This window comes from Diceros bicornis, chromosome 20 (assembly GCF_020826845.1).
Source record: "Diceros bicornis minor isolate mBicDic1 chromosome 20, mDicBic1.mat.cur, whole genome shotgun sequence".
NCBI classification, from domain to species: domain Eukaryota; kingdom Metazoa; phylum Chordata; class Mammalia; order Perissodactyla; family Rhinocerotidae; genus Diceros; species Diceros bicornis.
In genome coordinates this window covers 17,196,296-17,222,170 of record NC_080759.1, presented here as the reverse complement: position 1 = coordinate 17,222,170, position 25,875 = coordinate 17,196,296, and the positions used below count along the sequence as shown (strand labels likewise).

Below are 25,875 nucleotides of genomic sequence, written 5' to 3'. Positions count from 1 at the left end.
GGTTTTTTACCTTCCTGACTGTTTGATGGGTCATTTGAAAGCTGATAGGGATGGGGAAACATTCCTTATTATGTCACCCATTGCAGGACATACATCCCTGGACTCTGCACACTCAATGCCTTACTACCCCCAAATCACTATGACAACCCAAATTGTCCCACACATTTCCAAAATGCCCCCTGGGAGAGCCACCACCCTTGTGTGGAGAACTCCTGCTCTGTGTTCTGGATCTCTCTTCAGTGATTCTGTTTCATCCGTTATCCCTTCATTTTCAACCTTCAACCTCACCTTCTCCACTTGCTATTTTTCCTCAATTCTGTCTCATAATAATATCAAAACAAAACACCTCCTTTCCCCCCATAGCACCAGGTCCTCCTTTGGCTGGTGTACTGTCTCCCTCCCTCCTCCTACCTCAACAGCATGGCAGCCTGTCCTGTAATGTACTGTGATCTCTCTTTGGCCCCTACCATACCAAGGAAATCATTCTTGACTACATAGCATATGATCCCCTAGTTCCTGGTTTTCGTCTTTCTGGTTGGCTGTTTTTTTGTCTCTTTATTTGTTTTTCATCTTCCTCCATAGTTACTGTCTGACTACCCATCTCTTAAGTGAACACTTCCATCAGCATCACCTGACTCAGTAGAGGGCATCACCATCCACTCAGTTGTCCAATCAGAAACCAGGATGTCATCCCAACTTTCACTCCTCATCATTCAGCCAGCCATCAACTTCTGTTGCTTCTCCTTTCTTAACATCTCTCAGATCTTTGCTCTTTTCTCCATCTCTGCTAGGCCTATATCTCTCACCTGGATTACTACAAAATCTTTCTCTTCCCTGTCCACTCCATACCATGCACTGATCCTGCCACTGCCTTGAAAAAACTTTCAACAGCTATTGGACAACTTCAAGACAAAATATAAACCTTTAAGCATAGCAGAAACCAGCCCCTCAAAGTCCAGTGTCAACCCCAGTAGCCCAGCTTCATAGCTCAGCACTTACTCCTCCACACTTATCCAGCCATAATGAATTACTGGTTGTCTCTCCGGTGCACCAAGCTCTCGAATGCTCCTTGGTTTTGGCACATGCTGTTGCTTCTTGGATTGCTTTACCACCTTGCATCTGCTTCTTCTATTCAAGCTTCAAGATATAGCTCAGACATCCTCTCCCCTAGGAAGACTTCCTTGAATTATCTGTCCCCAGACTGCAGCAAAGGATGGGGTGACCATCCTTTGGTTCTTCTACCAGCCTCTGTCAAAGCACTTGGCGTACTGCATTGTAATTCCTTCTGTGGCGTCTCTCCTCTCCTAGGGAATGAGTTTCTCCACTGTTTCTTATCTCTGCAGTCCCAGTATCTAGCACAGTGACTGGTACTCAATAAAAGTTTGTGAAATAAATAAATGAACAGAGTAAGCGTCCATGTCTACACCAGCAGACATGGCCAAGAATGCTTACAGTAACCTAAGGACTAGTCCAGTAGCTTACTTGCTTAAAAGAAATGACAACAACAAAAATCCCTCTAGTTGTCAGTCATGGGCTCTACCATAAATCCTTGTCAGTCCCCAAAGGATGTAGTAGTTGGCCAAATGTTCAGCAGGACAAATGTTCACACCACCTCCATATGTACACCTTCCCCACTTCAAAGCAGGATGCCTATCATCTTGCATGGTAAGGCAAGAAGAACCTTGTATGAAGACAGAAACAGTGTCAGCTAACCCAGCCTAGAGACTTTCTAGGCAAGTGGGCCTTTTACGACTGCAGAAACACATTCTACAGGAGACAGAATGTCAGGAAACATCTCAGGACCTACATTAACTCTCGACTTTAGCCAAGGTATAGCGAAAAACAGAATGGGGAGGGTGTTACTGTGGGGGGAAGTGGACATACTGGGAAAAGGAGACATGTTTTCACAAGAGCAAGGACTGTGTTTGTTCACCTCTGCATTTGCAGCAACTAGAATAATGCCTAGTGTATTGTAAGCACTTGATAAATGTTTGAATTACGAAATAAATCCTTCATTGGTAGTATGACAAAGTATTGACAGTGGTTGGCTCTGAGTGTGATGTTTCAAGTCTTTTTTTTTCTGCTTTTTATGCTTTTTGGTTCTATCCAGATTTTCAACAATGACCATGTATTCCTCCTATAATTCATTTTATAGTGAGAAGTGTTTGATGGAAACACAAGGAAGCAGTTGTGTAATGTAGTCATATGGCAGTGTGGGTGGTAGGGGTGGGGATACTAGTATAGAGTTCTCCCCACTCATTCTTTCTTTCTGCCTCCTAAGGGAAGGGGTATACCTTACACAGAGCAGTTAAGAATGAAAGGTCATTGTAGAGCCCAAAGCATCATCTGTGACCTCTCTCTCTCTCTCTCACTCACTTTCTCCCTCCCTCCATTCCTGTCTCTCTTTCACAAAGAGCAAAGAACTGTGTGGGCTGCATGTGAAGAGGGGGCAGAGACAGGAAAATGATAGGGGTTTTCCATACATTTGAAAAACTGTGTGGGAATTCGTTCTTTCAAACCAAATGAAAAGCTATTTAAAAGGCAAGCCCTATTGTGAATGGTGCGTTGGGGCGGATCTCTCAGGATATTCCCAGTGTGCACAAATGAAATACTCCTACGAGTCCCCAGCAGCCTGAGAGTCCCCCAGTGCACTGGCACTGAGCTAGATTTAAAGGCCTCTGAATTCTGATGACAACACTGCTCCCCCACTTCCCCAGCCTCCCCCAAACAACAATATCACTGAGGGCTTCATACAATTGCCAACGAGGAAACCATCACCAAGGATTACTAATACTAGGCGAGAGCAAATGAAGCTGCAAATTAAGGGGTATGGGTAATGGAGAAAAATAAATGCTTTCAGCTGGTGTTTGCGAGAAACTGGAGCTGATGGGCAAATGAATGAGAGAGAGAGAGTGGAGGGTGGCCAAATTCTAGGGAAAATCATCAGGTAAATAAGCTGTTTACAAATAGGCTGTCCACATTTGGTGATGTCAAGTCACCAAATGCTCAAGCCCCTCAGGTCACCATTGCTGTCATTTTCTGCCATTTGGGTACAAGTTCAAAGCCATTCCAACTCAATAGGATCTTTTGGTTTTGTTTTCCAAGAAGCAAAAAATAATAATTTTCCAGGGTGAAGTCTCCTGGGAGGACAGAAAGGAGAATCCCTCCATTTGCACATATCTGGTGCTTTCCCCGAATGCAACCTGTTTGCCCAACCATTCAAAAATCCAGTTCATTTGCGACCCTCAGGTCACCATTGCTGTCATTTTCTGCCATTAGCTTCTAAGCACGCTTGTTCTTAACAAAGTGTTTGTAAATTTCCTAACAGCTAGATTTGGGGAGTACCTGCTTCCATCTGATTCCATTCCAAAATCATTGAATTTACCCACGTCCCTGACCATGACCAAATCCAATTCCCATTTGCTCCCTGTGGTTGTTTTTGGTTTCTGCCCACATTTGTCATCCATAAAATACCATCTCATTACCCAACAGGCAAGGGATTCCAAGGTATGATGACCTTCTTATTCTTTCCTCCTAATCTCTCTGACCACCTCTTTAGGGTCTTGACACAAAAGATGCTTAGGAAATACTATGGATTGATTAATTGAGATTAAATTAACTTGCTGATTCTTTTCTCATTAACTTTTGGCATCTTCTCCTTAATTCTTTACTTTCTCTTAGTACAGCAACTCCTAGATATTATGGAACTCTCATAGTTTTAATTATTAATTCTTATGAATGCAAATGACAAATCGATTTGTCTAGCCTTGCATTTTGATCTTCACCCAGTGCCTCCAAACTCCAGCAGCCTTTTCTCTGAGTGTCCTTTCAGCAAGGAAAATTAATATTTAGAATCTTTCTACAGTCCTCATCAGGTCCAACTCTCCTCTCACACATTGTAGTTTTCATTTCTAAAGTTTGATTTGAAAGAGAGTGTAGAGATATTAACAATACGTTTAACTACACGCCTTGTTTTTGATTGGATATGTAACCACATGATTGTTGATGACACAGATGCCAGAAATAATGTCTAAGTGGGCTTTCTGAAGGCTGAAGCAGAACAGCAGACAATGTCCACATATTGGGCTAAAACCAAGGTCTAGCCCATTCCTACGTATGGACTTTTCTCTATCAAGGATAGAATCCGTGGCTGGGAAAGGCAGAGTCCAGCATCAGAAGATACCGTGCTGTGTTTGGAAGTACTTCTCCCTCTGACTGTGGCTTAACTACTAAATCATGCCAGCCTCCATCTTTTCCTTAAGATGTTTCTAAGTCTTCATGCAAAGATCACTTGTAGGCCCACCTTTCCAGGCAGTCACATATCCCTGAGTGTGTTTGAATCCCTGTAAGCCCTCTACTACACATATATACAGACAAATATTATTTTTTGAGTGCTTGCTATATAACAGGTGCTATATATGTTAAGTGGTTTTCAATATATATACATAATTTCTAATTTTAATGATAATTCTGTGAGGAACTTCCACTTAAACATAGGAGGTTGAATACACATATGTATATTTTTTTCCCACAAAAAGGACAGTAAAAGGATTTTCTTTAAAGGTATAAACCCACGAGGACAAAGAGAATGGGAAAGGAGGTGGCACAACAATGTTGTAGAAGCTGGAAGCAGATGGATAGGTGGTAATTGACGTGGGAGCAGAATTAGCCAAAACCTAAGCCCAGAGTAAGGGAAGCCCATCAACAAGCCGATTTACTCTGTAAAATCCCAGAAAGGCTGAGAAATGGAGAATCCAGGAACCTGTGAAAGTGGGGGCATGGGTGGGTTCTGAAAACAGGATTGGTTGAAAATGGGACAAAGAGGGGCCAGCCTGGTGGCATAGTGGTTAAGTTCAGTACACTCCACTTCAGCAGCCCAGGTTCGTGGGTTCTGATCCCAGGTGCAGACCTACACCACTAATCAAGCCATGCTGTGGTGGCAACTCACACATAAAATAGAGGAAGACTGGCACAGATGTCAGCTCAGGGCCAATCTTCCTCAAACAAAAAGTGGAAGACTGGCAGCAGATGTTAGCTCAGGGCCAATCTTCCTCACCAAATAAAAAAGAAAATGGGACAAAGAGAAGATATTAAAAGCTTCAAGAAAATGAAAAAAAACAACAACAACAGAATAACTAGGTGATATACAAAAGGTAAGGATCAGAATGACGGTACATTTCTTAATATCAACATGGGAAATTAGCACGTCGGCAAAGACCTGAGAGAAAATGATTTCCAACCCAAAATTCTCAACTTAACTATCATACAAATAGCAGGGTAAAATACAGGCATTTTCATATTCAAATTTATCTCATACGCGCCCTTTCTCAGGAAGCTACTAGTGCACGAGCTTCATCAAAATAAGCGAAATAAGAGATAAGCCAAGACAACTATAAACATTTGATCCAGGAAACAGAAGATCCAATATAGTGAGAGGGAAGGGATTCTCCAGGAGGATGTCAAACAAAGATCCGAAGACAGTAGTCAAGCCAAGGTCTCAAAGCCATAGGCCTGGAAAACTAGCATTCCAGGTGGAGCAGGAAGGTGAGACAATGAAAGCCAAGGCTCCCTGATGTGTGCAACCACAATGAAAGGCGACTCAAGCTTCAATGGAGAGCGTGGGATGAATAGTGATAAGGATGTTGAAAACTAAGGTAATAAAAAATGAAATAATTATTATCTCCAGGAAAGAAGCTACATAAAAATGGAAATGTAATTATAATAAACTACATGGATTGGCTGTAAGTAATTTTTTACATAACTATAACAATGCAAACTTTAATAATAATCTAACCCTAAAACATGATGCAATTCTAGGAAAAGACTTTAAGAAAGCACGGTGGGAATGCATAAATCTGAGGATAAATCCTCATTTACGATAGTAAAAGTCAGATTATATCTAAACTTAAAAAAGCAAGAAATAGGAACACAGACAAGTCATTTATAAATATAGCAGTAAATGCAGGAAGAAAAAGTAAGAGGAGGAGAGTGGGAATCAGGGTGTGGAGGGGTAAAGAATTCCCCTTTGTTGGTTGTGATGGCTGAATTGTGTCCCCTCCAAATCTTTTGAAGCTCTAACCCCTAGTACCTCAGAATGTGACTGTATTTGGAGATAGGGCCTGTAAAGAGGTGACTAAGGTTAAATGAGGTCACAAGGGTGGCCCTAATCCAATCAGGTGTCCTTATAAGAAGTGTCCTTATAAGAAGAGGTGTCCTTATAAGAAGAAGAGATTAGGACACACAGAGACCCCAGGGTGTGCACACACAGAAGAAAGACCATGGGAGGACACAGGGAGAAGGTAGCCATCTGCAAACCGAGGAGAGAGGCCTTAGGAGAAACCAAACCTGTTGATGCCTTGATCTTGGACTTCCAGCCTCCAGAACTATGAGAAAATAAATTTCTGTAGTGTAAGCCACCCACTCTGTGGTATATAGTTATGACAGCCTGAGTAGACTAATACATAGTAATGAGTCATGTAAGAATTTGACTTTTTAAACAATGTACCTGTACTACTTATACAAAATTTTAAAAAATAGTTAATAAATAAAATAACCATGTGAAGTAGTTCTTATAAGAAAGAAAACAGGAGCTCAGATTAGTCAAAGAATATGCCCAGGGTCACGCATATGAAGCCAGGTGTGTCTCACTCTGGGCCCAGAGATCTCCCGGTTTCTCCCAGGGCCCAAGGGGCACCACGAAGGCCTCAGCACTGTGGTGTTGGCAGCACTGGACCCTGGCTGCTTAGAGGAATAACTCAGATTGCCCTTGCGGATGATGCTCTCTGTATCCTCCCCTCTTAGGCTGTTGCCACTGTCCCCTATGCCATGATCTGCCTTAAGAAGCTCTGTAGGCGGACTTGGACAGGGAGGAACGTCAACTCTCTCTTTTCTCATCAGCATATCTTTGGGATGCCACTGCCCAGTTCAAGGGCAGGCCTGGGGGTGATTCTGGCAGACTCAGGCCTCGTACCAGGAAACATGAACCCAGAGGTTCTCATGAGGTCTGCGTTGACGGAAGAAACACTTTTATTTCTCTTATTAAAGAAAAAGAGTTCACAGAGGTCACCATGCTATGAACCTGAGCAAAACCAGAGGAGGAACGAAATTACAAAATGCTCTTGAGGAACTTTCTCTTTCTCCCTAAGGCTATCTGAGGAAAGAGAAGAGAAGATCAGGGCAGTGGGGCCGGGTCTTGGAGGCCTTCCTGGCAAGATGAGTCTAGATTTTTAACCCAGCTGCCTGTTAGCATATGTATAAATTATAGAAAAATGGAAAATGTTGACGGAAGCCAAAGTTCTCCTCTTCCTCTTTTTAAGACCTGGGGCTGGTAAACACTGTGGTATATTCTAATACACCACACTTCAATTTTTAGGAAAAAATACTCATCGTTGTGAGAATCTGCACACATGCTGAACACATTGGATCTTCATCAGCTTCAAGAAAATGGACGAAACTGGTGGCTACAAAAAGGATTCTATAAAGCATTTGAGAACGGCCAGGGATACAGAGAGTGATTGCTGGGATTTCCTGTGCTCACCCTTATTTGGCCTCAAACATGGGAATAAAAATGTTCTAAATACACACACACCCACATATACGAGTACATGTTAGAAGCTTAGTCAAAAGTCAGCCAACGTAGGTTAGAAACTCTGCTCTGCCTTTTACTGAGGTCATAGGTTTCTCTGTTTCTTAGTTTCTCTGCACTCTACTCACATATCTAATTTCTAAAATAAGAAGAAGAGGCAGAGGAAGTAGAGGAGGAATTTGTAGTGAGATCCGGTAACAATGTATGGAAAGTATTTTGCTACACGTGGGCAAAATACCCCACATGCCTAACATGTTAGGCACTCAACTAGTAATTAGTAAAGAAGATGGAGATTTGGGATTAAAAAAAAAAGAAGTCCCCTAAATAATGCCTTGGATACTCACAGCTGACATAAAATAACAAACTTAAGCAACAATCGGGGTAAATATTCTCCTTCCCAGGGGATGCTGGTGACTTTAGAGACAAACAGGCTTATGTTGAAATATCAGTTCTGACATTTTGAATAGGCGACCTTACCCTTCTCAGCCTCATCTGGCTTCTCTGTGAAATGGAGGGAATGTTGGGTTCCTGCAAACTTGACATTAGACAGCAGAGGTATGATGCAGTCTCAGCGTTCGCTAGCCTCCTCCCCAATTCCTTCCTTCCCCTAATCCTTTTCCAACCAAATTGAAAGCTCCTCAAAAGCAAGAATCAAGTGCTGGTCTTTTGAAGCCCCTTGCACAGTCCTCAGTGGAATACGCAGTTCCCACTCTGTTGATTTTGAAGTTGCCATTCTCTTTACATGGTTCAAGGCCCTAACCCTCTCTGAGATAAGTATGAATTATCTTAAGTTTTTTTTCTAATCTTCTCACCTTGCCTGAAAAGAACAAAAACAATTTAAAAGAACAAAAACAATACAGAGCAGAGCCTGCATGTTTGAAAGCATTCCATTTCATTCTTTTCTCTGAGCAGGAGGGCATTGTAACTGGTGTAGCACTTTGGATAGGGGGACGCAGAGAGGAGTAGATTGTGAAAACTTTGAAGGCCAGTGCCTTGTAGTCATGGCTCCCATATCTAGAGTATTCTTGTTTTTCCTGCCCTCTACACACACTTGAGCCCATGATGATTAAAGATGGTGAACAAGTCCCACCTCTACTCAGGTGTTTCCTTCTGTCTGTGCCTTGGCAGTAAGTAGATTTGCAAAATTCCTTCTCCTTCTCTCACCTATGTCCCTCTAGGATGTATGTTGGTAATAAGGGGGTATGAGAGTAAAGCAGCATCCTGTGTTCACAAAATAGAACAAAGCTACCTGTCTCCCCAAAGCAGCCAAGTTTCCCATAGGGTGTGGGGTGGAAGGGAAGGACTCTTTCATATCTAGGAGTTCTGGAGACATCCCATTGCTCTCCATTTCTTCCCAAGAGATACTGCACATCACCACAATTCACCTGAGGACTTTTCCAATGACCCAGCAGTGGATCAAAATGAGGGAAAGTAAATATATATTAGTCTGAAAATTTTGCAATGGATGATTGCACAAATATGAACGGCTTACATATCTATCCAGCACTGGACTGGACACAATTCAAGACACAGGCAAGTCCAAGCTATGTACCCAGACCTCAAGGAGTTTATAATCCAGTTGCTAATTTTCAGCTGAGACTTTCAAGTAGTATTCTCAAGTGCTGGCATTGCCTTTGTCCTCTAACATAGATGAGCTGGCATGTAGCATGTCTTCAATCTACTTTTAGAACAAAGCTCTGGAAACCACAGGTTCTCAAAAGCCAGTTGTGATGGTTAATTCTATGTCAACTTGGTTGGGCTAACAGATGCCTAGATAGCTGCTTAAACATTTCTAGATGTGTCTGTGAGGGTGTTTCTGAAAGAGATTAGTATTTGAATCAGTAGCCTAAGGAAAGAAGATGGTTCTCACCAATGTAGGTGGGCATCATCCAATCCTTTGAGGGCCTGCATCACAAAAAGGTGGAGGAAGGGTGAATTTGCTCTCTTGCTGGAGCTGAGACATCCAGCTTCACCTGCCCTCAGACATTGATGCTTCTGGTTCTCAGGCCTTGAAACTCAAACTGGGAAATATACCATTGGTTCCCCTGGTTCTCAGGCTCTTGGATTGAACTGAATTACACCATCGGCTTTCCTGTTTTGCCAGTTTGCAGATGGCAGATCATGGGATTTCTCAGTTTCCGTAATTTCATGAGCCAATTTGATAATAAATCTCATATCTATCGGTCTATCTATCTATCTATCTATCTATCCCATTGGTTCTATTTCTCTGGAAGACCCTCACTAATACACCTGGAAATGACTTCTTTGTCTCTGTATTTTCCTCTCCAGGCAATCTGAAAAATCACTGTTGGGCTCTTAAACACTGCTCCATCATACCGCCTTAAAACCATCAGTGACTCCCTATTATGTTTCTCATTCAGCTTCCCTTTTGGGAGAAATTTTTATTTCTCTTTAGAAGCCATTTTGTAGTTGTGGAAGGAAAATAAATTGGCAGGGGTTGGGGTAGTTGGTGAGAGATCTAGGTTCCTCTAGCCATCTCTGATGTTGAGTTTGTTGTTCTAAATCCGTGCTTCATAGACTTTTTTGTGCATGACCTAAAGTAAAAAATATATTTTACCTGGCAACTATGCACACATACACATGTGTACAAGTACAACTGTACACGTGCACACATATAAAGGAAATGATAATTTCAAAAAACTCAACTTACTCTTATTATGTGGTACCCAGCAATATTTTCTATTCTCTTTTAGTTCTTTTAATTTTTAGTGCTCATTGTAACCATCTTTTGACTTTACAACCCATTAATGGATCACAAGCTGCAGTTTGAAAAATATTGTCTAAAGTTTGCAGTGAGATGTTTTTGAGATTAACGTACATTAATTCATTTGCTCTCATAACACTGTGAAGAATGTAAGGCAGGTTCTAATATTTATAATTCCCATACTTAACATGAAAAAAAAAAAGGATCCAGAGATTAATTGACAGGCCTAAGGTCACTCCGATAATTTGGGGCCAACATCCCAGCCTTTTCCACTGTGCCAAGCACTTCCACCACCAACCTCCAGCCCAGACTCACTGGCACGTTGCTGCAACAAACGGAGGGTGTATTAGTTAGGATTCTTTCAGGGGCAAGTAACAGAAAGTTGCAGCTAAAATGGCTTAAATTATAAGAACTAGTCACAGCAACTAGAAGGATGTGCAACTATGACATACAACTATCTACTGGGGCTTTGGGGGAAAAAAAAAAGGAGGAGGATTGGCAATAGATGTTAGCTCAGAGCTGGTCTTCCTCAGCAAAAAGAGGAGGATTGGCATGGATGTTAGCTCAGGGCTGATCTTCCTCACAAAAAAAAAAAAAAAGAATGTTTAAAACAAAAAAAGAACTAGTCATGATCTTACATAATTAGTTTAGAAGTAGGGTTGGTTATTTCGGCAGCTTAAAAATATCTTCAAAAACTCAGGTTCTATGGTCTGCCCTGCTATCCTCAGCACGTAGTGGTGTCTTAGATAATTCTTTTCATGTTCTCAAGACAATGTACAACTATCATGGCCTCAAGAACAATTTCCAAAGTCCGGAAGAGACAACGTCCCTTCCTTTTCTCCCTTTGTAAGAGTGATGGATAGTTTCCCAGAAGTCACCTGCCTCGTTGTCTACAACTGCAGCCCTGCCTGCCCTCCTGGCCCAATCACAGGCAAGGGCAGAGGAAGTGCCATAAAAGGCTCAGAATCAGCCTGTGGGACTGAGGGGAGGCCGAATAACCCCAGAAATCCCCGACTTCACAAGACGCAAACAAATTCCATTTACCAGGAAGCAGGCGAGGGTGGAGGGATGGTAATAATTGAGCAGGCAACCAACAGGGTCTTTTACAGTGGGTATGGATAAAATTCCCAGAAGGTGAAGGGTACCAGATTATCTCTCTTACTCTTTCCATATCCTTTGTTTCTAGTTAGAATGCCTGATTCCTTCAGCTTCTAGTGGATTCCACCTTCTCCTCCATCTACCTTTGGCCCCTTAACTGTCTCAATTCCTGTTTACCTAATCTCTAATCCACTCTAGACCAATTCACATCCTCCCTGATTTCTTTCATTCATTCAGGCAATAAGTCACTCACTTGTTCTTTCCCTGTTTAATGAACACCTGCTATATGGCAGACACTGAACTAAGCCGTGGGACCGTGGGACAACAAAGATGAATAAGGCAGTCTCTGCCTATAACATCCAAAGGCCCTATTTTCAACACAAGACACACACACATGTAGACGCAAATTTGGCATCTGCTCTTCTGAATGTAAAGGATGACATGTAGCTCAGGGTCTCTAGGAAAGAGAGCTGGAGGCGGGGATCCAAGTGATGGTAATTTATTTGGGAGGTGCAAACCTTTGGGCAGTGAGTGAGAAAAAAAAAAGATTAAGGCAAAAAGAAGCAAATGAAGTACGGGAAAGGAAAGGAAGAGAAGTAGGAAAGATGGGAAGCCGCGTGTTGTGATGTTTCCAGCTGGCTACTGCCTCACACAGAGCAGCCAAGAGACACTGCAGGGGCTTGGTAGGGGCTTTCCCTGGAGAGGAATGCAGGGATTATCCCGAAGGGCTCCAAGGGGAAACCATGCCTCAGAATAATCCAGGGAGAGAGGAGAAGAAATTAATCAGCCTGGCTCCCTCCCATCTCTGGATTCCCAATGGTCAAAGTTAACTTCACGGGTCAAAGTTAACCCCCTGAACTTCTGAATAGTGTCATTTGGCCCCTTTGGTGACCTCTTTTGATGCCAGACCCCAAGCCCTGTGTTGTGTGGTTTCACCCAATTACGGAAACAGAGGGGCACCAGCTGTGTGATGGAGAGAGCCTGGGTGGGGCAGTTAAGACTGTAAATGTGCTCAGTTCCTATCTGTTACACTAATGCTCTTGCAGGGAGAATATGGAAATGATTTTCTTCTAGTCTCTTCTCTCCTTTGAATGACATTTTAATCTTTACACCCTTTAGTCCATGCCAACCTGTGATGTGTGATATTGTGATTTATAATAAGAAATATATATTTGGTCCTCTTCCCAGTTTCTGATACAAAGCTCCTAAAACCCTTGGAATTTCCCAAGGGTAGAGAGAGATAAAGGTGTCTTTTGTTATGGTAATAGGTGACCTGGAAAGCACAAAAGGATGGGGGCTGGTTGCCAGAGGAACCAACCAGGTGATTAGAGGGTTGAAACTTTCAGTCCCACCCTCCTGACCTCCGGGGAGGGGAGAGGGGCTGGGGGTTGAATCTATCGCCAATGGCCAACGATGCAATCAATCATGCCTATGTAATGAAGCCTCCATAAAAACCCAAAAGGATGGAGTTTGGAGAGATTCTGGGTTAGAGAACACATGGAGGTTTGGGGAGAGTGGTAGACTCTGAGAGCATAGAAGCTCTGCCCTTTCCCCACACCTTGCCCTATGCATCTCTTCCATCTGGCTGTTCCTGAGTTATATCCTTTTATAATAAATCGGTGATCTATAAGTAAAATGTTTCTCTGAGTTCTGTGAGCCACTCTAGCAAATTAATCAAACCCAAGGAGGGAGTGTTGTTGGAACCTCCAATCTATTGTCCGTTGGTCAGAAACATAGGTGACAACCTAGACTTGCCACTAGCGTCTGAACTGTGTGTGGGGGGCAGTCTTGTAGGACTGAGCCCTTAATCTGTGGAATCTGATGCTATCTCTAGGCAGATAGTGTCAGAATTAAGTTGAATTGTAGGACACCCAGCTGGTGTCAGAGAACTGCTTGTTGGTATGGGGAAACTCTCTACCTCCAAAGTTGAAATTGGATCCAGAACCCATATGATGCCAATGAATGCCATGATGGTAACAGCCAATCCTGGTTTCCTCTGCTGCTGAAGAGAGCCAATAGCTGGCTTCACCGTTCCTTTCTTGCTTGACGGGAATTGGCCAAACATGATTTTACTGTTCTTCCAACTGCCATTAGCCCTTACCAGGTCACCTGTTGTAACTCCTGTAGTAACATGCATCCCTTTGATTAAATGCAATGAATTATAAAGGAGGTTGAGATGATTACTTTTGCTTTTTTGCAAAACCAAAAGAGGAAAAGACAACTTTGTGAAGTCTTGAACGCTGTTTGTCAAACGTTATGGCACATAAAAGTAACAAGAGAACTTGTTAAAACACAGATTCTGGGTCCCACTCCTGGAGATTCTTATTCCAGAGATCTGAGTTGGGGCTTGATAATTTGCATTGCTAACCAGATCCTAGTTGATTCTGATGTCAGTTCAAGGACCACATTTTGAGGAGTGCTGGTGTTAAAGGAGATAGAATAGTCAAATATTAATATCTTGACTTAAATCTTTACCAGCCAGGCTGAAAGGAGTACACTACTTTCAAATATCCCACAATCTAGTGAGAGAGACAGCAAGTGAAACAGATAATTACAACATATTAGGGAGAAAAGCCATTTTAGGTGTATGTACAAAGTACTGTTGAAATAACTTTCTAGGCCTAAGGTGGAGCTGCTCCTGGCTGGGGTGACATGTCAGCAACGCGAAACTTAGATAACTTCCGTGTTCCTATAAATGCTTCACTTGACCAGAAACGCAGTCTATTCAGTCAGCCAGTCCCCAAACACCAAGCCACCTCTGGGCCTTCTCACCTCAAACAAGGTTGACCATGTGGCCCGTGCCCCAAATATTATCCATCTGTGTCTTCCTTGTTCTTTATTCTTTATCCTATAAAAGCTTCTTGCTTTCTGCCCCATTTGTCCACTTCATGATGTGTTAAATAAAGTTTGTTTGTATCACCTAAATAGTCTTCTTTAATCATCTAACAGTTTTTGGCCACAAGGTACACTGTAAAACACCGCAAAATCCCCAACCCAGTGGCACATCTCCTTTAGCTATGAATTTGGCTCCGAGAGACCCAAGTCTTAGCTAAAGTAATGAGATCCTCAAGTTTTAAAGAATTGAGTGCACCACCTCCCGGCACACCTGCTTATTTTATGTCTAAGAGCTGTGTTCCTAGACACTGTAGATATCTATAAAAATGGCAAAATCTTACTAAGACAACCAGTTAGACAAGATTGTTCAATTAAGAAGTGCGCTGGAAAGCAAGGGTTCCCAAATTAACAAACAGAATGGGATACCTATTTTAACTGACATACAGAAGGCTCCAAAAGTCTTCAAAATTCCAAAATAGCTTCATTGAAAGATTCACTGCAAAAGGCTAGTGAAAAATTAAAGACACAAGAGGTGCCTAAAACAAAAGACTATAAGATTGATGTGACTCCTACTGCTCCCCTCCATCCTCCTTCACCTGAGTTCTCACTAATCCTCTATCTGAATTGCCTTTCCACTCTGAAGAGGCCACAAGACCATAAACAAAAGTCCACCAAGTTAGTTACCTTACAGCTGCAACAGCTTCAAATCCAGAAACCTAAAACACCTGGGCCTCCCCCGGTGCACCCTCCTAGGGATCCATCATCAAAACACTGGCCCAGAAATCAACGTCTCATTTGCAGTCAGCTGGGACACTGGGAGAAAGATTGTCCTAGAAGATTTTGTCAAATCCTTCCATACCAACTCAAATGCCCTCATATCTGCCCTTGAAGGAGGGCTCTTCCCAGGGTTCATGGGATTCAGTCCCAAGGATTCTCCAGTAAAGTGCCACCAGTTATGCCCTTAAGCAGTCAAGGGGAAACTAAAGTTAAAATTAATGGAAAACCTCGACAAATTCTGGTAGATACCAGGGCTATACACTCTCTACTATAAACCCCACTCACTCTGAAGCCTGCAGATGGGATCCTAGGAAAACTGGCAGAAGCCGAGGAAGGGTGAGAATTCTTACCCGAGTCAGCTCTCCTGGATCTCTGGCGCCCAGTGGAGAGAGGAAGGTAAAATTTCAAGTTGCCCCTTCCTTTCCAAACCCTGACCCATTGGTTGTCAATCCTTTCTCTGTCAGGGTTGCCTTTTTGTTTTTCTCATTTTGTGTTCTGTGAACCTGGCTTGGTTTTTTGCCTGTCTGCGGCAATAGGTTGTAGGTTCTTGTGTACGCAGGTAGCTCAACCATCAGGTTGGGGGTCGAAAAATACGGCCGGACAGAAATGTGGGTTGTACTCCGTTTGCGGCTTGGGTCCTACTGACTGTTGCCAGCTCTCAGGGGAATTTTCTAAGTCTTTCTTTCTTGGGTTATCTTTGGGTGTGGCTCCGGATCCTGGGAAGGTAGTATCCTTTGCATCCTCTTTGGGGATGCCTCTTGTATTCAAGGGGTTGTTTGACATTGCCAGGAGTATTTACTATTTGTCCCGGCTGAAACCTGACAAGATATTTGAAAGAATTTTTTTTTTTTTTAAGTAGCTCTATGGCCAGAAAATCTTTTTGGTAACCTGAAACCTTAAAGTTATACTGAGATAGGTTAAATGATGGCTATTTATTATCTAGATCATTTCCAAATAAGAGAAAATCGTTTTTTAACAATACTAATGGGAAAGACTTTCCAAAGGTATATGTAAATGGAATCTAGAGGGATGATTGGTCTCTCAGCAGAGAGATGACTATTAGCAAGACGTGAAAGCACCACACACCTGAGGCGCAGGCATATTTACTCACGGTTGACGGGAGGAGGGGAGGGTGGTCGTGTTTGGCTAGACCCTTCAGAGCCATGTGCATGATGCTAAGGACTGAACTCTACCTTGTGGGGAACAGGAGGCATTGTCACTGGTTTTGGATGCTGTGGCAGCAGAGGCTCCATCTTCTTTCCCTTTCTACCATTTTTCTTCCATTTTGTCCTTTCGCCTTTGCTTGTTTTCAATTTTTCCAGTCCACTCATTAGGTGTTTCAGTTACCGATCCTAGAAATTATTTTTGGAATATAAGTTTTCAAAGATACTGTTTGACTTAAATATAATTCCATGTGACACCAAATACAACTGAAAAAACATGAGTGGTTGCTTCCCAAGCATTCTTCTGTCCTGGGTGGTTGCCTGGATTGCAGCTATCCCTGGCTTCCTTCCCCACCCCTTGAACCATTCTGCTGGAGTGGGGAGGGGGATCCGAACCTACCCTCACTCTGACTCGCTGTGGCAGCAGTGGAGTGGCCTGGCTCTCTCTGTCCCTCCTTTTCTAGCTGCTGTAAAGGCACAGCAAAAAATAGAAATTCTCAGTGCTAGAGAGAAAATGAGCAAAGCGTTAGGAAGCTGCAAAGTGCGAGACTGCTCAGTTCTCTAATTAATGCAGACTGGTGGCAAAGCAGTGCCTTGCCCGGACTGGGCTCTGGGCAAGTGTTTGCCGCTATACACCTAGTCTGCTTTTTGGTTCAAAAACAAGGAGCAAAGGAAAAGCAATTCTCAGACAATAGAGCTTTTCAGATAATACATTTGCATGGTTCAGATCCAGAAACATCCAAGTCTGATGGCTCAGGATTTTTAAGTATCAGGCAACTGCCCCTGAACAGGTGTGATGGTGGAAGGGGCTCCAGTCCCTTCATCGAGGCAGACACCGGGTAAGGAGTCCCGCCAAGATCTGCCTTGCCCCATGTCCTGAGCCTCCTCTGGGCAGAGGCACACACCTATCTCAGCTCCTTACTGTCTTGTCAGCTTGTTTGATTTTGCCGTTTTTACTTTTTTGGGGGGAGGGAGGGGCCCTTTACCTCAGGTCTCCTCCTCACTATGGAGAATTATGACCATTATAGAAAAGCTATGCAGAAATGGGGTAGAAAAGTCAATAAACAAATCTGAACTAGCAAACATCTGTCATCCAGTTTTGGACCATGAAAACGATGGTTAACATCGGCAATGAAGGATGGTGAAGGGAAGTCAAAGGGAACCCAGCAGTCAGTGGGTCAACACAAGTAAGATATATATGTGGCGATAGGAACTCTGTCCAATCTGTAGTTTGTAAATAATCAGTCTCAGTATTTGGCCTGTGAATGATCATGGCCAATCCCATTAACCTTCCTGTGCCTCATTTTTCCTTGCTACAAAATGGAGTGAATCATGATGCCACTTGTGGATCATGGTAGGGTATTGGGATGGGAGTGTGGTGGGGCTTAAACGTAAAATTTACTACATAAAAATTTCAAGTGCTCAGCCCCGAGTCACCTCCTTAAGGAAGACTTCTCAGGCCCCCAGAAGAGATTAAGTTCTGCTTCCCACTTAATCACAGCACCCAAGCTTCTTCGCTGTACTGAGCACTCTTATGATGACTTGTGGATGGAATTTAGTGCCTTTGTCCCTCCAGACTGTAAGCTCACAAAAGCAGACTGCGTCTTGTTCACTGCTGAATCCTTAGAACCTTGTAGTTTGCAGAGTAGGTATTCAACAAATAATTGCTGAATGTCTGAATAACTTTCAGTATACCAGAATATTCAACGAAACAGAGTCGTCCCCTTCCCAAGCCTGTTTAGAAAATACTGTGCTTAATCTTATAGGCCATCTAAATAATTTTGGCAATTTTTCTTCTGCAGCAAGACTAATCTACATAACTGGTTTCATCTGATTACAAATATCAATACTTTATGATGCCACTATCCTCCTTTCATTTCACTAGAACAATCTTCATTACTCTTGGGAACCTATGCTGACTGAACTACAATTTAAAATGAATAATCTTTTATTTGTAAAAGATCGAGTCATAAACAGGCAGAATCAACCCATGCTTTTATTTTCATTGCATATAAAAATTTCATATGAAGGTATTGATGTACAGTACTATCCCCATGGGCTGTAAGAGAGGCTAAGAAACCACTAAAAGAATCATTATTTGTAATGCTCACACACAATTTACCACTCTGAAAACATATCCAAAGAAATAAAAACTAAAACCAATAAGGATGTTTTTTGTAATTATAGTGTCTCCTTTGTACTGTTGAAAACAAAAGTAATCAAATTCCTTTGGGCCAGGGCTGCTAAAATCTACAGTTTGTGTCAAAAAAATAAAATAAAATAATAGCAGGCTCATTTTTCCTAGAAAAAGAATCTCTCTTTTCACTAAGACATGTGTTCTGAGGGCTGGGCAGCAGTGGTAGGAGTTTTCCAAGTCATTCACTTGGGATTTTCCTTAGCTTTCTGGAGCTGGCCATTGTGCAAAGTTAAATTTTAAAATTCTAAAGCAATATAAATTTTGCAGAAACAAATTCTAGAGAATGGTGAATTCTTTATGCTGTGTGAATTGGCATCATATAAAACTTTTGTGTTTAAATGCATGGATTGACATACATAAGAAAATGTGGTTATCTTAAAGAAAAATTCCAGGGTTAAAAACGACCTTTTTCATACTATATATTCTCTTAATGTGACAGAACGCTGCTGAATAAGTGACTAACCAACACGTGTGACCTATGGCCCCAATATCAAACCAAGTTCATTTGCCTATGTGCTTTACAAGTCAAAACAACTTTTATAATCACTGGACAAGAACATATTTTCCCAGGAGTGTTTGAAAGTAGAAAATAATCAAATGTAACTAAGTGAAGTAGCTCCTGAACAGATAGGGAAAATATCATGTATGCAATCCTGCTTCATGGCAAGAAGTACTTAGGAGCTTGTATCTCAAAAGGGTCTCAGAATCATCCAGAGGTTGCCTGTGGTTTTGTAAAATCCAGCTGTTGCCGGAAATCCAAATGATTCAAATCCTGGATATAAAGTGCCCAGCCTTAGCCCCGCCATTACCTTACTTTCAAATGCAGCAAAACAGAAGAAAATATTGGTTAAAGTTAAGGCACAGCCCTGGGACCAAAGACCTGCAGCTATGTTTTTTAAATTTATATATCTTTATGTATTTAATAGTTTTCTTGAATCTTCCATAAACAAGCTCTAAGGTGACAAGACTATATTACAGGAGAAAAGAAAATGTACAAGGAGTATGTATACACACCATTCATTCTCTCACCAAGAGTTTCCAAATATATCAACACCATCCCATGGTGGGATGATGTTTTAATAAGAACTGATAATTTACAATTAACATTACAGTATGTACATTACAATAAATACATGGTTGTAAACAGACAAACAAGACTGTATTACAGGTAAGGTCATTTGGTGAGAAAAAAATGCATGGCACAAATAATAAATAATGCATTCAAAAATTATCATAAAGCTTTCTGTAAAATCCATTTCATTCAAGTTTTTTTCCTTGTCTGCAATTTGTTCTATCTACATTTTCTTGTGAATTTTAAGTGATGAAAAAGAAAGCAAAATTAAAACAGCATTACTGTGTTCAGTAACTTGCAAGCTGAAATGTACTGGTTTTACCCAAACTTGGACATTTTTTTCCCCATACAGTACCCAGATATTGCATTTTCTTATGGCATTTTAGGAAACGTAAAGCCACTTGTAAAAGGATGTTCTTTTTAAAGCAGTGTATAATCCTGAAGCACACTTGGGCGAGAGAGAAGGAGAGAGAAAGAAGGGAGAGGATAAGCAGATTGTACAGTGTATTAGTCCCCGTCTCTTGGATATTATGCATTTTCTACAATTTGATTGTCCATCAGTGGGTATTTTCATAACATGTCACCATTAAAAACCAACAAAATGAAAAAAAAAAGCCTCTCTTTTTCAGTGCAGTTATAAACCTTTTCAGGTCTGGATTTGTTTGTCACATATTGCTATTTTAATTTTTTTTTTTCATTATTAAGATTCTAGGCACTCTGTGGGGGAAACACCAAGCGTTAGGGAGGGGAGAGAATGAGAATATTCCGGAAAAAGGAATAAACCCTAGATTCTCTGCCTTTTCTTCTAGACTTCCATCAGAGACAAATAAAATTAAAACAGAAACAAGTTTCCAAGTGTTCTTTTAAAATCACTTGGCCAAACATAGGACATTATTTGAAAGATTACTGATTTTTCCAGGGGGAGGAGGGTAAAAATCAGACAATTAATTAGTTGATTCCTATTCTGCTCTGTGTAAAAGATTAGAGCTACATAATTTTCCTATCAAAGCTTCTAAGTATCAGTGGATCTCAGGGGATTGAAATAGGGACTATCTTCAGCTTGGGTCTTTTCCCCGCTGAAGACTTAGTTCTTAGTCCCCAGAAGGCTCCTTGAGACGTACCAAATATAAATGTTTTTCAGGGTTACAACTTGTCTTAACTGCTTTATTTTCCATTTGGTCAGATACTCCCTTAGTCTCTATTTCAATTCTTGAATATCAAAGTGAAAAATGATTATTTGGGCTTCAAACTCTCCACAGAGAAGGTAAAGACTTTATTAAGAGCTGAAATGGGAAGAAAGTCCAAACTAAATAAATGCCCCAAGATGCCAACTGAAGGTAAATACTGGGAATTAATCTCTAAAATTGTAACACAGTTCTTGGTGCTAAATTCAGCTGAGTGATCTCTAATTTTTTATTTAGGTAGAATCTTCTTACCCAACCCAGTATTTTAGGATGGCATTAGATGACCAAACCTCTGTGCCAGTGGCATCGTCAACTTCTTTCCTTCCATGTATTTTAAGGAAGTAATTCTCCTCTATAAGACATGCTTATGGATCAATGATAACTGACAAAGCAATTCCTACAGGTTACATGGCTGTCCATTAAGAAAGAGTAGTTGCTACACTTAAAATCACGTCTCAAGAATTTTCCTCCTATAGTCCTTAATCCCATGGTGAAACCATAGGAACAAAAGAGCATTAGTTGTACTGGTGTACATTAATATATTCTGCTAATATTGTTAAAAATTGCCTAGCTAGCCGTTAACTTTTCTCTGTAAATCAAGAGAGTAACAGCTAGTCATTATATATGGCCTCATGGCAGAAATAAATGCTAACTCTAACTGGATTGTATCTTTTCATCAATCAGAATGGTGGTGATATATTTGATAGACCCCATCTAATGAACATGGACAGAGGTTCAAACACACGCTAAATAATAAAGCAGCACAAGGGGAAAAAGTTTTTCTTACTATAACTGACTGTGAAAACAATAAAAATGAGCATGAAATGTGTGGGTTATTACACAGACATGCACCTGTGAAATGAGGGTCTATTGACACAGCAAAAGGTTATCAGAAGACACTAAGTTGGAAAATGTCTAAAAACGACTGCCCGTTTTAGCTACTGGGTATTTATATATCTCTCACTTGCTTCAGACAACACCAGCTGGTGCGTGAGTGTCCATGAGGCTTAAGACACGTTAGACGGAACGCACATCAGAGTATGACTGAACGAATACTCACTTTGCACACTGTGAAGAGAAATGTCAGTGGAGAGCAACTCTGCTTATCTAAAAAGACCCAAAGAAAAAGCAAAGTCAAGGAAGACCTACAAAAAGGGCTTCCTGCAACATAAAGTTGGGTTTTGTTTTAAAATGTGGAAGTCATTCGTATATAAAACAATGAATCACTACAAATCAGTTAGTTGCTATGAACTATAAGGTGCAAGTAAATTTCGTAAATTAGATTTATCCAGTGTAGCACAGATTTGTACTGAAAACTTGCAAGTTACTCCTTAGAAAAAAATAACCAGTGGCAGATGAAGTTCTGAACATAGTTTTTTAAATATAATACCTCAATACATTTAATAATAAAAGTAAGCTCTACAAAAAATCTGTTTTACATATCATACAAAATGTAGAGGTCAGTGAGCTCACTGAACCACACTATTCAGTCATGTATCAGGAAGACTTGAAATTAGAAAATTATGCAATTTCTGTGGCTCATCTTCCTCCTGGTAACAGATTCACGCTGTGTCCTGCTCCTGACCCATTTGTTGCTTCATCCATTAGTTCACTCTGTCTGTGTAATGCCTTCTTTCTGCTGAAAATATTGCATACAAATAAAAAGAAAAACCTCAAATCCTTATCAACTTTTCGGCTGCCTGATGAGCCACACTCTCTTGAAAACATTTTGGAGTTGATTTTCTCTGCTTCATCAGCTCTACCAAGCTGAGATCTTGTTAAAATGCTGTTCGTGAAGACGTCCCCCTTGCTCCGATGACATGGAGGTGAAAAAACTGGTTACAATATTCCTGAGCGCCAGACTGAGCAGTCAAGGTCAGTTTTGTTCAACAAACATCCTGGCAGATGACAGTGAGGTGTGACCATGGCTGTGGCATGTGACATGCACTTTGGAAACAATTTTTCTACTTAAAAAAAAAAAAAAAAGGCGGGAAAGTCTTTGCACTGTTACGTGTCAGGAGAAGGATCTTCTATTGCACAGGCTTCGGGCTGGCTTTCCTCTTCTTCCCCGACTGCCTCCTCCTCCACCTGTTCATCAAGGGGGATTTCAGTGGACTCCGAGTCTTGGGTACAGAGAGTCTTGGAGTCACTGCAGCTAGTGTCTTCTTCCACTTGACTTCCACTGTCCTTTTCAGTGTCTGACTCGCCATCTTCCTCTAAAGTTAGTTCAAACTGGAACTTCTCGGTTTGACCCTGCCGGCCCTCCTCCTGGTCATCAGGCGCTGGGGAGGGGCTCTGAGGAATTGTGCTCTGGTACCATTCACGATTGTCCTCCAAAGTGTCCAAAATGTCCTGGGCGTCAGGGTGGACGAGGTCTGCCCACGTCTCCCAGAGAGGATGGACAATATAGTCTATGAAGCCCACCTAGTTAAAAAAAAATCCGATTTCAGTACAAGATTTGGGACTAAGAAACAATGGAAAAGGTTAACTAGATCCCACAAATACATCTAATTTATATAAATATATATATGACATAATTTACATAAAAATATATAAAATATAACATAGTCTGCAAGTATAACATTGAACAGAAAACTACTAACCTTAGTTTGGTAAAATAGTCACTATTTTAGGCAACAGACCATATAAAAGTGTTGTTATTAGCTGGCGAAAATTAGCTTCTAGAAGTCTTAGTTCAAAAGCACATTTGTGGGGCTGGCCCGGTGGCGCAAGTGGTTAAGCGCGCACGCTCCGCTGCAGCGGCCCGGGGTTTGCCAGTTCGGATCCCAAGCACGCATCAACGCACTGCTTGGCAAGCCATGCTGTGGCGGTGTCCCATATAAAGTGGAGGAAGATGGGCACGGATGTTAGCCCAGGGCCAGTCTTCCTCAGCAAAAACGGAGGAGGATTGGCAGATGTTAGCACAGGGCTGATCTCCTCACACACACACAAAAGAGTACGTTTGTGACATCAAAAATCTCCAGTTGTTACATGGCAGGACTTGGATTGAGGCCTGGACTTTATTTTAGAATAGCCAATTTATAGGTGAATCCAGATAATTGAAACAATGCCATGTACTCTATATGAATTCATATAACTTTATTCAATTATGAATTTAGATAAGTGAAATAATTCTACATATATGAATATACAATACAAATATAGTCATAATTAATGAATATAAAAGAATATATGTATGACTATATAAATGAAAATCATTTAAGAATTAAAGGACTTTTAGCTTATAAACACTGATGTGAAACTGATCTTGTCAAAAACAAAGTAATTTAAAAAAAACAATAAAACTATGTGATGTGTATATAAAGTAATCCAATGTTCAAATGGTAGTTTTGTTCTCTCTGAAAGCTTTATGCTTACTGCCTCACCTGTGACTTTTCCACAGAGGCACTGTGTTTGTCACACATGGGACTTATCTCCATGCCCCGCTCCCTCTCTCGGTCTCCTTGGCGGAAGAACTCCTCCATTACGCGGTCTGTCCACTGGCGGTACAGCTGCAGAGGCTTTGTTGGGTTGCTCAGGTCTGCACAATGCACCATACTCTGAAGGACCTAAAATAGACGAACGCATTCTTTATTCAGCACCAGCTCTTTTTTTTTGTACTAGAAATTCACATCAGATGACTGTGACACTTGAAAATACATGTAGTGTAAGATTCATTCCAAACAGCTCAACCATGATGTGTCTGTGTGTGGTTCACACTTATATTAATAGTCCCAAATTATGCCACTTCTATCGCATCTAAATATCATAAGAGAAACTGTCTATGTGCATGGTTGATTAAATTCAGAGCTGCTTAAGTGGTTGGTTTTGTGGGATGTTAGCAGTTTTTTTTAAAAACATATGCAAATGAAAAGGCCAATAGGATTTTACCTGGTTAATTCTCAAGATTTAGAATTTGGATAAAAATCCTGCTTATAATTACTAAAATTATAAGTTGGGAGAGAGACCTAAATCTTACCAAAGCTAGACACATAGGCGTGCGCACGCACACACACACACACACACACCGGAAATTCAAACAATGCTTTACCTGAATCCTATCAGAATAATTATCAAGAAGAAGAACTCCAGAACTTGTCACTTTCTTAGTTTCAACCATCGTTTTCAAATCAGCCAGTAGATTCATGTGTTTTGACATGTCTGTTGCAAGTACCTTAAAAGACAAAAATTTTTTCATTAAGTAAAAAAGTCCAGAGGAAAAAAGTTTGACTATGCACATGAAAATATTACACAGAATGTGAGAAGAAATGGAAAACCATTATGTCATCTATTAGTAGTGCATGGAAATTCTTTACCACTTTTTGGGGCAGAATCTTTTCCCCTTTGCTGTCAAGTTTACTGGAAGCCTGTGTAAACATGTGCAATATACAGAAACATGAGGCACTGGCAACCACTCTCATGGTGAAGATAAGGGATGATAGCTCCACAAACAAGACATCAGCAAAAGTTTTGAAGTTTTTTCCATTCCTTGGAACAGAAAGTGGTTACTAGGCTACGATGAACTGATTCAAGGCTGCTCACAGACTACTTCAGGAACAGAATATTCTAGTTAGTTTTCTTCTTAACCAAGACAGATAATTCCTATCTTTGTAATGTACAAAATTTAACAGGGTAAGTTTTTGATAACCAGAGATATTCCTGTGTCTTGTAATCACTGGAATAATATGCATGGAGACAAGAGTGAAGTCATGGATGTTTCCAAATGGCACTGTCTTCTGACAGAGATTTTTTGAATGGAATAAATCCATTCGAGCTATGGCCAGCACCTTCAGCTTTTGTTAGACATCGTTTTCTGCTTGTCACCAGATTGAAGGAGTTAAGAAAACAAAATTGGAATGACAGGGGTGAGCCGCCCACATTCTTAACTCCAAACTGCTAGAAGCAGAAAACCTACAGAACATCACTGCCAGCAGCAGGGGCAACTTCTTGAAAATAAAGGGCAACAATAGGTCTTGAAATATACAGTTCCTTTTACTCATCTCATATATTTTTTTAAACAACTTGCATCACAGTTCTCTTTTTTGCTTTTATCCGCTACTTACAATGTCAATGACCATTTTCCTTAATGATTGTCTTTGCTTTTTGGTCAAATTCTGGAAAATGTCACAATTTTCTTCCTGAAGCAACTTAAAGCCCACGGCCAAATGATGGTTCTCCAAGACAGAAGAATCATTGTACATCAAGGCAAGTTCAGAATCTTGAAAGAAAGGCGAAACGG

The 25,875-nt window shown here is 41.1% G+C and overlaps 1 protein-coding gene across 4 annotated transcripts in view; it reads right to left on the bottom strand.

Annotated features, from left to right (window-relative positions):
* Positions 1-18,159: 18,159 nt before the first annotated feature.
* The window catches only part of PDE4D (phosphodiesterase 4D), a 328,823-nt gene continuing 321,107 nt past the window's right edge, over positions 18,160-25,875 (bottom strand). For all 4 annotated transcript variants that reach the window (XM_058564039.1, XM_058564040.1, XM_058564043.1 and 1 more), the window contains 4 exons: positions 25,700-25,854; positions 24,688-24,810; positions 24,023-24,205; positions 18,160-23,060 (listed from right to left, as the gene is read on the bottom strand). In XM_058564039.1, coding sequence (XP_058420022.1) covers positions 22,644-23,060; positions 24,023-24,205; positions 24,688-24,810; positions 25,700-25,854 — 878 coding nt within the window. In that variant the 3' untranslated portion in view covers positions 18,160-22,643. The remainder of the gene's footprint in view (positions 23,061-24,022; positions 24,206-24,687; positions 24,811-25,699; positions 25,855-25,875) is intronic.